Below are 13,995 nucleotides of genomic sequence, written 5' to 3'. Positions count from 1 at the left end.
ATAAAACATCATTTTCGTAATTTTATTTGAGTAAAACAAACATAACTCCTTTTGAAATCACCAACGTCGATATCACCCTGCTGTCATTGAGGGGGGCGCTTTGTTATGATTCGTTTTTCTTCGCCGAATGTACATGGCGCTTTGTTCATGTAGCTTTTTTTCCGTCACGAGGTTCATGTAGTCTTTTGTTTGACAGGTTGACAGGGCTATATAAACAGGGACTGCTGATGGCAGAGATTTTGTTTATGTTACTTTATTTAAAATCATGATTAAACAGACTTTACTGAAGTAACTTTTGCTCATTTTTGGTGGAGAGGTAGCTTATTAGGAGTACTTTCAGAATATGCAATAACCCAGAAAGTGTCAAAATGTACATGATGCCTTTTGAAATGTTACCGTCGAACTGTTGTCAAGCGAACGGGGTCACTTTTTAGTTTGACACCCCTTTTACACTGAGTTCACACACACTACCAATTGATTGTTTTGATAGTGTGCGTGAGCGCCGTGTATAAAGTGACAGTTTGTCACTTTTTAGATTGACTTTGTCAAACCAACGCACAGTGGGAAAAAAGGGCCCAAAAAATTACCGCAACATGATTTCGCGCAAACCATCGATTGCTATACACCAAAAGCTTCGTTTTTGCACCAGGAACAATAATCCGATGGAAAATCGCACTGCACGGACCGGTGGCCGGAGTACAGGCCACCGGAAGATCCGGATTTTTGGAAAAGTGTCAGATTTATCCAATTGTGAACTGATAAGCTTTCTTCTACCATTAATAGGCATGCAAAACAATCCTAGAATAATATTAAATACCATAGGACCCATCGGAACCGGTTCCACCGATCTCCGGTGGCCACATCCGGAACTGCATTAGGAAACAGCGTAAACTAGTCATGCGACGTATCAAACTTTTTGATGTTGGATGGGGACATGAGTTAACACTCCTCTTTTAAAAACATGAAGTTTGATATGTCGCAAGAGTGGTTTCAGGAATTTGCCAAATATGATCTTCGGATATGGCCACCGGAGAACCTGGGAACCGGAGGCAAAAATACATTTTAAGGATACTCTCCATCCAAAATCAAGAAGTTTGATACGTCGCGTGACTAGTTTACGCTGTTTCCTATTGCGGTTCCGGATGTGGCCACCGGAGATCGGTGGAACCGGTTCCGACGGGTCCTATGGTATTTAATATTATTCTAGGATTGTTTTGCATGCCTATTCATGGTAGAAGAAAGCTTATCAGTTCACAATTGGGTACTAAAGCCCTATGCCAATTTTTATGTACAACGGTAAAAAACACCATTAAAAACCATTTCTGGTCACTTTTTTTCATTTTAATGCAAAAAAAAATATTGACAAGACAACATTTTTTCGATGGATCAACTATGGTCCCCTTGGAACGAGCTGTCAAGTAGGAGCTTTTCTGTCAAGAAGGACCGCGAGGTTAATTTTTCAAAATTGATTTAAAAATCCATTTTAAACTCTTTGTGGTCGTACAAAAGGTCATTGTACTTAGAAAAATAAGCTTTATCGCTGTAAACAATAATATCAGCAATCTAAGCTTCATTTTAGGACCCAATTGGATAAATCTGACACTTTTCCAAAAATGCGGATCTTCCGGTGGCCTGTACTCCGGCCACCGGTCCGTGCAGTGCGATTTTCCATCGGATTATTGTTCCTGGTGCAAAAACGAAGCTTTTGGTGTATAGCAATCGATGGTTTGCGCGAAATCATGTTGCGGTAATTTTTTGGGCCCGTTTTTCCCACTGTGCAACGGGGTACAAACTAAAAAGTGTCAAACGAAAAAGTGACCAACCACCGGGAGTTGAGTGTATTATTGTTCACAACTATAAAGCTTACTTTTCTGAGTACAATGACCTTTGGTACGACCGCAAAGGATTTACGATGGATTTTCAAACCAATGTAAAAAAAAATACTTCGCAGTCCTTCTTGACAGCAAAGGTCCTACTTGACAGTTGCCTTGTCAATTTATTTTTTTACATTCAAATAAAAAAAGTGATTTAAACAATTTCGATTGCTTCGAAAAAAAAACAATTTAAAAAAAAATTGCACATATTTTGTCTCCTAAAACATAATAAAAATTGAGAAAAACTGATTTTGAAAAATTGAATTTTTGTTAATTTTTTTTATTGGCATTTTTTTATGTACCTATATTTCTTAATGGTCCTTATCAATAAATACCCTACAACTTTGCCCAGGACACCAAATTGAGCAGAAAATTCCTTCAAGAGATTCAGATTTTCAAATATTTACGTACCATTTTTGTATGGAGACCATTTTTGTATGGGTGAACCAATGACACAAAATGACTTCTTTTGTCATAGGAATGGCCCCTAACAAAATGGAGCCAAAAAAAAAGAAATACCCAAAATTTGACGAGTTTTTCGATGTTTTTACCCTTAACACAAAGATTTTTTTTTCGAAAAGCTAAAAAAATCACATAAATCTTTAAAAGTTTTTTTTTATGGTTCAAACGTTGCCTGATTGTAGGGATTTATCTAAAATAAATAATGCTAATGATGCCGATGATAAAATCTTAACTAAAATATGTTTTCAGAATAAAATTAAAGGAGTACAAAATGGCTAAAAAAAACTTGTTTAATCGTTTATTTGGAATACACTTTAAGACTTGCAATTTACGTTAAATTTAAGTTTATTAATATTTATCACAAATTTTCGAATTGTTGTATCCTAGCGAACAGAAAAGGAACAAAGGTTTAAGGAGAAAAAATCATTATTCCATTAATATTTGCAAGTTTGTGCACATCAACGGTTTATAAATTAAAGCAAAAAAAAAATCAAGCAAAAATAAAATTAATACATATTAGAAAAAAATGGAGAATTAAAAAAAAGCTTACACAAGGGAATTTTTTTTACTAAGCAAGAAAATATAATTTGAAACCTACTTAAAATCAAAGGAGAAAATATGACACAGGGAAGACTTAAATTGTCATAGAACATAAATGATTTTTTTTTTCTAAATGCTTAGATCGCACCATCATTCGTCCAATTTACTCAAAATAAACCAATTTACTTTTTTTTTATTTTCGACGTTGATTTTTTTTATTTTTCGGAGTACAATGACCCTTTGTACGACCGCAAAGGATTTAAAATGGATTTTTGAATCAATTTTGAAAAATTAACTTCGCGGCCCTTCTTGACCAAAAAGGTCCTACTTGACAGTTCGTTCAAGGGAGCCATAGTTGATCCATCAAAAAAATGTTGTCTTGACAATTTTTTTTTTGCATTAAAATTTAAATTAAAATGAAAAAAAGTGGTTAGAAATGGTTTTTAATCGTGTTTTTATACACAGAAAAAAATATTCCTGTAAATTTACATTATTTATCATGTTCCAAAAGGTATCATGGTAAATGATATATATTTACATTAGGTTCATTGGAAATTTACAATAGATTAATTGGAAATTGACATTAGTTTTGAAAATTTACATTAGTTTTGGAATTTACATTAGTTCAAATTAACTAATTCTGATTGGTCAATGGGAATGAGAAGCTCGACTTGGATTGCAGTAGGAAAAGGGTGTGGCCCGAGGTGTGGCCTATGTTCTATTTTAAAATGATGCTTCCGGGCAGCAAAAGGAAATTCTGATTTTAAAAAGTTGTTTCATATGTAGGGGACACTTTCTCGTCGACGGCCAAGTGGAATAACGCTCAATAACGGTCAAATACCTTTTTTTAATACTAATTCATTGAACCATTAAAAAAACCACATAAATATTTTCTTAAATTAAAAATCGAAAACAGTCATTGGTTGTAAGTGTATCTCACTTGTACTGATTTTTTCTAAAAAACTATATCTACAAGAAAATATATTCCAAGTAACAAATTTGTGTAAGATCTCCCACCAAAATAATCTATTTACATACAAAGCGTGTTTCCAAAGCTAAATCAGCTATAAAATGCTTAATTTAAAATTAAACTATAAACACTAGAAAAAAAAATATTTCAAACATCCGAATTCAAAGACAAAACTAAAAGAACCATTCATTTTCATCCGATTTAAAATTGCAGTTTATACAACAAGTTACAGAATGACGATTTTTCCAACACGAGTTGTATACATACGACGAGTGCTGAAAAAATCGAGATTTGTCTTTTTTTTTACTCCGAATAACACCTTTAAACAGAATTTTTCAGTGAAACTTTTGTTTCTGCCCAAAAGATTGACTGCCGTGGTCAACTTTTAAACTAAATCAGTGTCGAAAGGTATTACTTTTCGATACAGGTGTTAAAAGGTGATTTTATCTGCAAAAAAAAGAAGAATTGCAAAAAAAAAAACAAAAAGTTCAAAACGTGTTTATGGATTTCTTTCAATTCTATCTAACTAAATAATTTCAACTCACAGCTCTAACGACAACGTTTATCCGCTTTATTGCACATCGAGGGGATTATTTGTGTGTGGGTGTGATATTTTTTTTTACTTTTTGAACATTCTGTCACTTGTTATTTTGCTTTCTCTTACAATCGATTATGTTCTTGCGCCGTCACTTTTTTTGTCAAAGCTTGCCGCAAGCTGTAATTTGCATTTCTTTGCAAAACTCCGCTAAATATAACTGGTTTTAAACTGTCGAAAAATTGTTTCGGCACGCGCCACTACTAGTAGCCTAAATGTATATATAAGTTGTTTTTTGTTTTGTTTTCGTAATATATATAATAAGTACCAATTGTAAACGTCACCGAAATATATTTGTCAACATATTATAATATTGTATTGCCTACGCGGTATTGAGATCTTGTTCGACTGACAAATTCGGTCGCTACTTCTGTACTAATAAGTTTTTTTTGTTATTTTTAAATTTGTAAATCGGTTCGCTGCTTTGCGTCTACAAATTGGCTTAACAAACCTCGCAAAATGTTCACGTTAACTTCTAAATATATTCACGCAAATAAACTTAGTTTACTGTTTTAAGGTGATTGTTTGGCATTTTCACACTCATGTTGGAACTGTACTTAGTAGAAAACTAATGGCAAGACACTGAACTGAAATCTTTTGGTTGCGGAGAATCTCTAGCTTGAGGGCAACTCCACTGTGAGGGAGCAAATTGACGCGCGTGTCCAATCGCGTGGAGATGCCCTAACAGCTGTCACTTTTTTAAAAGTGGGGTTAAGTGCACGAATTCAAACGAAAAGAATGGCTTTTTTTCAAAAGAAACTAAATTTGTTCTACTAAGCTCATCTTTCTCGGTGCACTTCTAGACATTTATTGCTGGACATTTTTTGGAATTTGATGTTTTCTGTTATGATTTGTTGCTGCGCTTATAATAGGGGTTAGTTTTATTTTTAATTTAATATTTTCTCAATATATTATTTGATACTGTTGGTGGTGGATCATGCGTTCGCACACTCGTTTAACAATGCTGATCTAAAACATTTACTTGATTTCTCAAAAATGTACGATATTTTCATCAATAAGTCACATGTTTGAGTTGACGGCTTCTGCCCGCGGATGACTAATCTCTTTCTGTTATTTTTAGTAGTACAACGGCTTAAGTAACCTTCTTTGGCGCGTTAAAAATTTTTCAAAGAACTACAATTGACTCGTTTTGGAGCAAAGTTTGGTGAGTGTAAATAAAATGGTATTTTTTTACTAATTAAAACTCATTTGTGGAGATAAAACAAACTATTTCATGGCAACTAACGTTTGACTAGTAACGTATTAAATCTATAAGTAAAACAGTTTAACCCGTTTGTGGAGAAAGATTAACGGAATTCCAATCACATAACGAAATACGGAGACAGAGAGAACAAACGCTCAATTGAGCCCCTTAGTGTTCGTGTCGCCATCTATCTTTTCAACCCAGAACTAACCAAGTTTGTATGGCGCTACAGCGCCATCTTTTGACAATTTCAACCCAAATCCACGCTCGTTCCCTCAAAATTTCAGCTAAAAAACAGTCTAAACCGTAGTCTCGCGGAAAATCATCGAACTACAGGCGGCGTTCGTGGCGTTCTGTCCATAAAACACAGAATCGCTCTCGGCGGTGGCGTCGGCCGCGGACGCGCCCTCCTCCTCCTCCGCTTCGGCCACCGGAAGCTCCTCCGAGGTCGAGTCCTGCGAAGTGGTCGGCGTAATCTGCACGTAGTGCGTCGTCACGACCACGCCGCGTTCGTCGCTGATGCGCGCGTTCAGGTCCAAATACTCCTGCAGGCGGCCGCGCAGCTCCTCGTGGGTTATTTCCGGTAGGGCTCCTAATTTAATTTTGAGAATGTTTAGAATTATTTTGAAAAAAAATAATGAATTTTTGACCGGATGTTGAATCATACTTATCCGTGTGGTAATTTCGAGCGCAAAGCAAGCATTGTGTAGTGTTGTTGTGATGGTAGTATTGTTGGTGACACGTGCGCGGAAAAATAAGTTGAACTGAAAACTGAAACGGAGCAAATCTAACAATCATGCTAGCAGGTGAACGGAAAAACGGGAATAATATTAGGTGAAGAGTGCGAAACAAAACAAAACTGACGAAATCAACAGGGAAATGAAGGAAGATGTGATATTATTTTATTTAATTATTTATTCCTACATTGTTAAAGCCATTTTAAAAATATAATAATTTAAACGAAAAACAATGTAATATTCAAAATAATTTGAAATAAGTTCAAATATATTTAAAAAAATTAATAATATTTCATTAACATTTGTTTTTTTAATTGTAAAGAATGTTTACTTTTAAAAAATATTTACAACATTTTAAAATAACATTTAGAATATTTTACCTAAAAAGGTAACAAATATTCGTAATAAATGTTCAGAATTTTGCATCAATTATATTACAAGACCTAAATATAAACCAAATAAAACAAAACGTGTGAAACTAATAATGTCATACATAATTTTTCAAAGATGGCAACACTGCCTACATTTGGTGGCACTTAAGTGAAATATATCACCCTGACCTTCAAAATTTAGATAGGCGATCGAAATTTTTGGATCGAAGATTGACGCTTTTTTTAAAATCAGTATTAAAAATGTAAAACAATCCAAAATCTTAGAATTTTGAAATTTGAGGATTCCAAACTAACCAACCCATTCAAAATTCAATAAAACTAAAAAAATAAGTTAACAGAAAGTTCAGACAAAACATGAATTAAATTTCCAATGCTTATTTAAAAAAAAGTTATGAAGAAGCTTTACACATAATTGCATTATAAATACTAAAATATTGCAAAATATATTTCAATTTCAATCATTTCTTCAAATTTTTGGGGATTGTAGAAGTTCAAATTATCAATTATATTGAAATTTTAGATCTGTAGATAAAAAAAATTAGGAATTCTGTATATATTTGATAAAATTACATTTTCATGTTATTTTACGTAAACAAATGCGAAAAAAAAATAAAATTACATTGGAAATGATGAATATTTCACCAGCTTGTCATGTAAATTTACACATTTCTTCTTTCAAGACAGATTTTGGTCAGACAAAACGTGAAATCCTACACAAGAAACTGATGAAAATTACAAAGTATGGATATCGTCCCGACGATAACGATAACCATTTTCGTTATCGTCAGACGATAATATTATCGACGATAATTGTATCGATTAACAACCTTGGATTTTTCATTTAAAATTGTCACAGTCAGTGAGTGAAAATGCATTCAAAATTTCGCGATTTTTGCTGCGCACATAGAATTGGTAATTTTAAAAGTTTTATGCCCATATTTCAAATTGTGAAAACTTCAGTAATTTAAAAAAAAAACTCTAAAAGCATACGAAATTTGGCTTCGTTTGATACCAATATTGCATATTATAAAAATTTGAGTATTTTCGAAAAATACGGTAATTTGTGAAAATATTATTATTTTCAAAAAAAAAACCTCTAAAAGCATATAAAATTTGGCTTCGTTTGATACCCACATTGCATATTTTAAAAATTTGAGTATTTTCAAAAATACGGTAATTTGTTAACATTTTTGTGTTTCCAAAAAAAAACTCTATTAATGTGAAAAAGAAAACCAAATTTCGCTTCGTTTAATACTCATATTGCATATTTTGGAAATTTGAGTATTTTCGATAAATACGGTAATTTGTGAAAATTTTATTATTTTCAAAAAAAAACCTCTAAAAGCATAACAAAATTGGCTTCGCTTGATACCCACATTGCATATTTAAAAAATTTGAGTATTTTCAAAAATACGGTAAACTGTGAATTTTTTTGTGTTTTCCAAAAATCTCTATTAATGTAAAAAGCAAACAAAATTTCGCTTCGTTTGATACCCACATTGCATATTTTGAAAATTTTAGTATTTACGAAAAACACGGAATCTGTGCAAAATTTTGTGTTTTCCAAAAAAAATCTCTATTAATGTGAAAAAGCATGCAAAATTTCGCTTCGTTTGATACCCATATTGCAAATTATGAAAATTTGAGTGCTTCGTTTACCAATTCCATATTTTGAAAATTTGAGTATTTTCGAAAAATACGGTAATTTGTGAACATTTTTATATTTTCAAAAAATCTCTTATAATTTAAAAGAGCATGCAAAATTTCGCTTCGTTTGATACCCATATTTTATATTTTGAAAATCTGAGTAATTTCGAAAAATACGGTAATTTGTGAAAATTTTAGTATTATAAAAAAACTCTAACTAAGTAAAAACGCATAAAAAAGTTGGTTTCTTTAACAATTCCATATTTTGAAAATTTTAGTATTTTTAAAAAATACAGTAATCTGTGAAATTTTTTGTGTTTTCCAAAACAAATCTATTAATGTGAAAAAGCTAACGAAATTTCGCTTCGTTTGATACCCATATTGCATATTTTGGAAACTTGAGTATTTTCGAAAAATACGGTAATTTTTGAAAATTTTAATATTTTCCAAAAAAAAGATCTTATAATTTGAAAACGCATGCAAAATTTCGCTTCGTTTGATACCCATATTGCAAATTATGAAAATTTGAATACTTCGTTTACCAATTCCATAATTTCAAAATTTGAGTATATTTTAAAAATGTGGTGGTTTGTGAAAATTTTAGTCTTTTCCAAAAAAAGCATAAAAAATTTGGCTCTGTTTAATACCAATATCGCATAATTTGAAAATTTTAGTATTTTCGAAAAATACGGTAATTTGTGAAAATTTTAATATTTTTCAAAAAAAAACTCTTGTAATTTGAAAAAGCATGCAAAATTTCGCTTGTTTGATATTCATATTGCAAATTATGAAAAATTTTGTGATTCGTTTACCACTTCCATATTTTGAAAATTTGAGTATTTTCTAAAACTAATGTAATTTGTGAAAATTTTAGTATTTAGAAAAACTACCCTTATTGCTTATTTTGAAAATTTGAGTATTTTCGAAAAATACGGCATTTTGTGAAAATTTTAGTTTTTAACAAAAAAACTCTGATAAAGTGAAAAAGCATACAAAATTTCACATCGTTTGATACCCATAAAGCAAATTTTGAAACTTTGAGTACTTTCGAACAAAATACGTTTTTTTTTTGTGAACAATTTTGAGTCATATTTGACTTTGAACATTACAAGATTTTCAAAAAATGTAATCATAGTGAATGCTTTGAAAATTTAACATTTAATTAATCGGTTTTAGAAAGATTTTCAAAATGAGGTTTTCGTCCATTTTCGGCGATAAGATGATCGTTATCGAGCCTCGATAATTTTATCGTTAACAACCTTGGAAAATCCTGAAATTTCTAAAATCCCTCACAACCTTGAGAATTACATATCTTCTTTGACAGTTTTTTTTTTTGTTAGAAAAAGTGTAATTTAACATCGCAAAAATGGACTGGTAAAATTTACATTTCTCAATTTTATGTTATTCATTTTTTAAAGTTTAAATTATGTCAAAACAAATAGTTTTGAATTAATCGTATTTCAACCTTTTTTTAAACAAAAAAGCTAGAGTTATTTAATCCCAATTTTTGGATTATTCAGGAATTTCAAGCTAAATCAATTTTTATTGGTATTCAACCTAGTGGTAAATGGTTTTTACCACTTTTTTGCACAATTTTTATTTTTTTCTTAAGGCCCTGGCCGAGGTCAAGGGGGGGGGGGGGGGGGGGGAGTGGGCAAAAAAATAAAAAATATAAAAATTTAAATAACAAGCCATAGTTTTCACATTTAAATGAAAAAGTGTTTTAAAATGCATTTTACACTAGTTCAGTTGTTTTGCAATCATTAGTTTTCAAAAAATCTAAGATCTGACAAAAACAAAAATTGTATCGAAAAAAAAGATTTTGCATCGAAAATTTTCAAAAAATCTTAAGATTTTTTAATAAACCCAAAAATGCTAAAAATGATTTTAAACGTAGGAGAATGTATTTTAATTTGATTTCAGCTGGTTGCACTTGAATTTTCATTGAAATTTTGAAGTTTATTGTAAAAATATTTTTTTTGTCCCCTGATTTTTCGGGCAAATTTAGAAGTGTGGGGGGGGGGGGGTGACAAAAACTTTTAAAAACATTTGTACCAGCCTAAACATTATGAGTTTCTAGTTCGATTTCTAGGAAGAAATGTTGCAAAAGACTGCGAAGCAATTCGACCACTGAAGAATTTCACAGACTGTTTTGCATCGTCCCCAACGCTCTTTTCTCTCTCATCTGTCTTTCGTGCTCTTTTGTTCCCATTCTCTTTTTCTTCCTCTCAATTTTTTCTCTCTCAGCACATCTAAAGCAAAGCGGAGAGAAAAGATCCAGAGTTTTTGTCGGAGGGTGAACATTCTAGTAGCAGCTAGTTTTACGGTAAAATTGACGACATCAATGACGATTCAAGCGGAACATGAAACAAGCAAACAACACACAACGAGAGAAATAAAACAAAAGGAAAAATGTCGATTTTCGAAACTTTCTTGCTTATCTTCTTCATTTGGCAAAAACAAAAATAATAATAAAAAAAATTATGAAACAATCGGTGTACCTAACTCGTCTGCAAAGCCCTATCTCTCTCACTTATAAGTACACAAGAACAACTCTCTCAACCTTTCCGCCCTCACTGAATAGCACAACAATGCCTCCGGCAACAATCCACCAACTTTCGGTCGTTCCGCTCCGAATCGGACGCCGGCCGCCCCTCTCCTCCACCACCCTGACTAGTCAATTTACCCGGCTCGGCCAGCGGCACCTCTTCACCCACCGCGCTATTGTTCAACCGCTCGCACGTCTTGGCGTACGTCTTCTGCCGGTCCGAGATTCGCTTCAGCTTCTCTAGCCGCGATTTGAGCTGCCGCGGGGACACTCCGCCGCCACATCCGGTGCTCGTTCCGGTCGTCGTCATCGAGTTGTTGCTGTTGTTTGTTGTGGTGGCGACGGTGGGTTTCTTGGTCGCCGCCGGTGGGATGATGGCTGGTTCCGAAGGTGGTACTTCCGGCGCGGTTTCCGGAAGTGGGGTTAGCAGCGGTTCCTCGACCTGCGTCTCGTCAAAGTCCATCCGGTCGACGGTTTCCGGGACGGGCGAGTGCGACTCGACGCTTTCCGGGGTGTACGGTTCGAACTGGGCGCCGGAAGTGCCTGGTCCGGCTGCGCCGGAAGTTAGCCCGGAAGGGGACGTGTACGTGTTCAGGTAGTGCGTGTCGATGCGGTTCACGATGATGTCGTTGGCGAGCATGAGTCGGCGCGATACGAGGGTCTTCCGGTGCTCGACCGGTTGGTGCTTGATGATGTTCCGACAGTTGGGACAGATGGCCTGGTCTCCTTCCGGCGTCGCTTCCGCCACGCTCTTGCCTCCTAAGCTGAAGCTGCTGCTGTACAGCGAACACATGCAAACGTTGGCGTTGCTCTCCGTGTCGAACACGCTGATCCGGACGGAAGGTCGGGCCGGAGTGACCTTGGTCTCTTTTAGGGGGGTGGGTTCCAGGAACTCCTCATCCGCGTACGGAATCTCCAGCTCCGACAGGATCTCGTCGAACAAGAACTGGATGTGCTCGAAGCAGTGCGAACACCGGTTCGGATCTACCGGGTCGAGCAGACTCGTGCTACTTCTATGGCTAGTGAGGGTGGCGGTCGAGACGGTCGTCGTCAGGTCGTTAGGCAAGCTAATTCTATTGTTGTTGCTGTTGGCATCGTTGTTGTTGTTGTTGACTCTAGAACTAATAAGTTGGCTAACGGATTCGCTACTACTGCTGTGAAGGTGGTGATGGTGTTGGCTAGTAATATTGTTATTAATATTATTACTGAGATTATTATTATTATTAACGTTAAGGCTAATGCTACTGCTAGTGGAATTGGCGTGTTCAACACGATTGTTTTGCGCATGCGTATCACAGGAACAGTAAGTTAAAATACCTTGACTCGTCTTTATTCGAATGCTGAGATAGACCGGCTGCAATGGAAAAAAATCAAATACCGTTCAACTTCTATCCAATTGACAGAAAACTTGCATGCAAGTTCGCCTATCTTTAACACCACCATCTGGTGGCGAGTAGCGGAAACCGCTCCAAACTCACCTTATGATCCCCCATGCAGACCGCCTCGCCGATGATACCGTACGCGTATCCCTTCCCTCCCTCGTCAATAAGCTTCCGTGCCGCCGGGCTGACCAGTATCCGGTCGCACCACGCCGGACAGCGCGTCGTCATGTAGGCCCCCGGCTGGCCCGGGTCCTCCTCGTACGGGTAGGACGGCGGAAAGCTCACCGGGTACTCGAACAGTATGCTCCGCAGCGATTCCAGCTCGCGGTCAAACTGACGCATCTGTTGGAAGTCGTTTTTTTAGTTCAAATTTTGAGGTTAGAACCATTTCGAAAACTTACCCAGCTTCCCTTGAAGGTGCTCTGGTCGTGGTGGTTAAACTCCTTCTTGCCCACGGTAAGTACGTTCGCGCCGTCCGAATCGCGGTACTGGACCTTTGTACTGTCACTTTTGGCACTCGCGATCCGGTGCATCGTGAGATCCTCCGTCAATTTCTACGAAAATCAAAATTTTGAAAATCTTCAAAACAACAAAAGTCACGCCCAAACTAACCTTAATGACTCCCTCCGTGTCACACCGGAAGTTGAAATCGCCAAACACGAAATATGGCACGGACTGGTTGATGGCGTCCTTGTGAAATCTACAAAATCGAAACAAAATTTAAAATTTCACCGTCAAACATAACCTCAAAAAAAAGCGCATACCTCTCCAGGGTGTGGATGAGCGCCCGCCGCCGGCTCTTGCAGTACACCGACGGGTACTCCTCGCAGGCCGCCAGGTTGGAAGCGTCGTGGAAGAGGTGAATGTTGACCAGATCGAACACGGTCCCGTTCAGGGACCAGCGCGTCCGCAGGAAGCCCTTGCGGGACCATTTGCACTGAGAGTGAATCGTAAAAATATTAAATTATAAAATTATTATTTTATTAAATTATTAAATTATTAAATTATTAAATTATTGAGCTATTAAATTATAAAATTATAAAATTATAAAATTATAAAATTATAAAATTATAAAATTATTCAATTATTAAATTATTAAATTATTAAATTATTAAATTATTAAATTATTAAATTATTAAATTATTAAATTATTAAATTATTAAATTATTAAATTATTAAATTATTAAATTATTAAATTATTAAATTATTAAATTATTAAATTATTAAATTATTAAATTATTAAATTATTAAATTATTAAATTATTAAATTATTAAATTATTAAATTATTAAATTATTAAATTATTAAATTATTAAATTATTAAATTATTAAATTATTAAATTATTAAATTATTAAATTATTAAATTATTAAATTATTAAATTATTAAATTATTAAATTATTAAATTATTAAATTATTAAATTATTAAATTATTAAATTATTAAATTATTAAATTATTAAATTATTAAATTATTAAATTATTAAATTATTAAATTATTAAATTATTAAATTATTAAATTATTAAATTATTAAATTATTAAATTATTAAATTATTAAATTATTAAATTATTAAATTATTAAATTATTAAATTATTAAATTATTAAATTATTAAATTATTAAATTATTAAATTATTAAATTATTAAA

At 34.0% G+C, this 13,995-nt stretch overlaps 1 protein-coding gene across 2 annotated transcripts in view; it reads right to left on the bottom strand.

The window, feature by feature from the left end:
- Positions 1 to 4,394: 4,394 nt before the first annotated feature.
- Positions 4,395 to 13,995, bottom strand: part of LOC6038459 (inositol polyphosphate-5-phosphatase A) — a 40,962-nt gene continuing 31,361 nt past the window's right edge. Inside the window, exons 4-9 of one of the 2 annotated variants that reach the window (XM_038249389.1) lie at positions 13,116 to 13,288; positions 12,964 to 13,051; positions 12,753 to 12,905; positions 12,448 to 12,693; positions 12,287 to 12,323; positions 4,395 to 6,237 (exon numbers count right to left, since the gene is read on the bottom strand). In XM_038249389.1, the coding sequence (XP_038105317.1) occupies positions 5,945 to 6,237; positions 12,287 to 12,323; positions 12,448 to 12,693; positions 12,753 to 12,905; positions 12,964 to 13,051; positions 13,116 to 13,288 (990 nt within the window). In that variant the 3' untranslated portion in view covers positions 4,395 to 5,944. Of the gene's footprint in view, positions 6,238 to 10,836; positions 12,324 to 12,447; positions 12,694 to 12,752; positions 12,906 to 12,963; positions 13,052 to 13,115; positions 13,289 to 13,995 lie in introns of those variants that run through there. The other variant, XM_038249378.1, reaches the window with a different exon arrangement.

The sequence above is a fragment of the Culex quinquefasciatus genome, chromosome 1, assembly GCF_015732765.1.
Source record: "Culex quinquefasciatus strain JHB chromosome 1, VPISU_Cqui_1.0_pri_paternal, whole genome shotgun sequence".
Lineage (NCBI taxonomy): Eukaryota > Metazoa > Arthropoda > Insecta > Diptera > Culicidae > Culex > Culex quinquefasciatus.
This window is presented reverse-complemented; position numbering and strand designations above follow the sequence as displayed.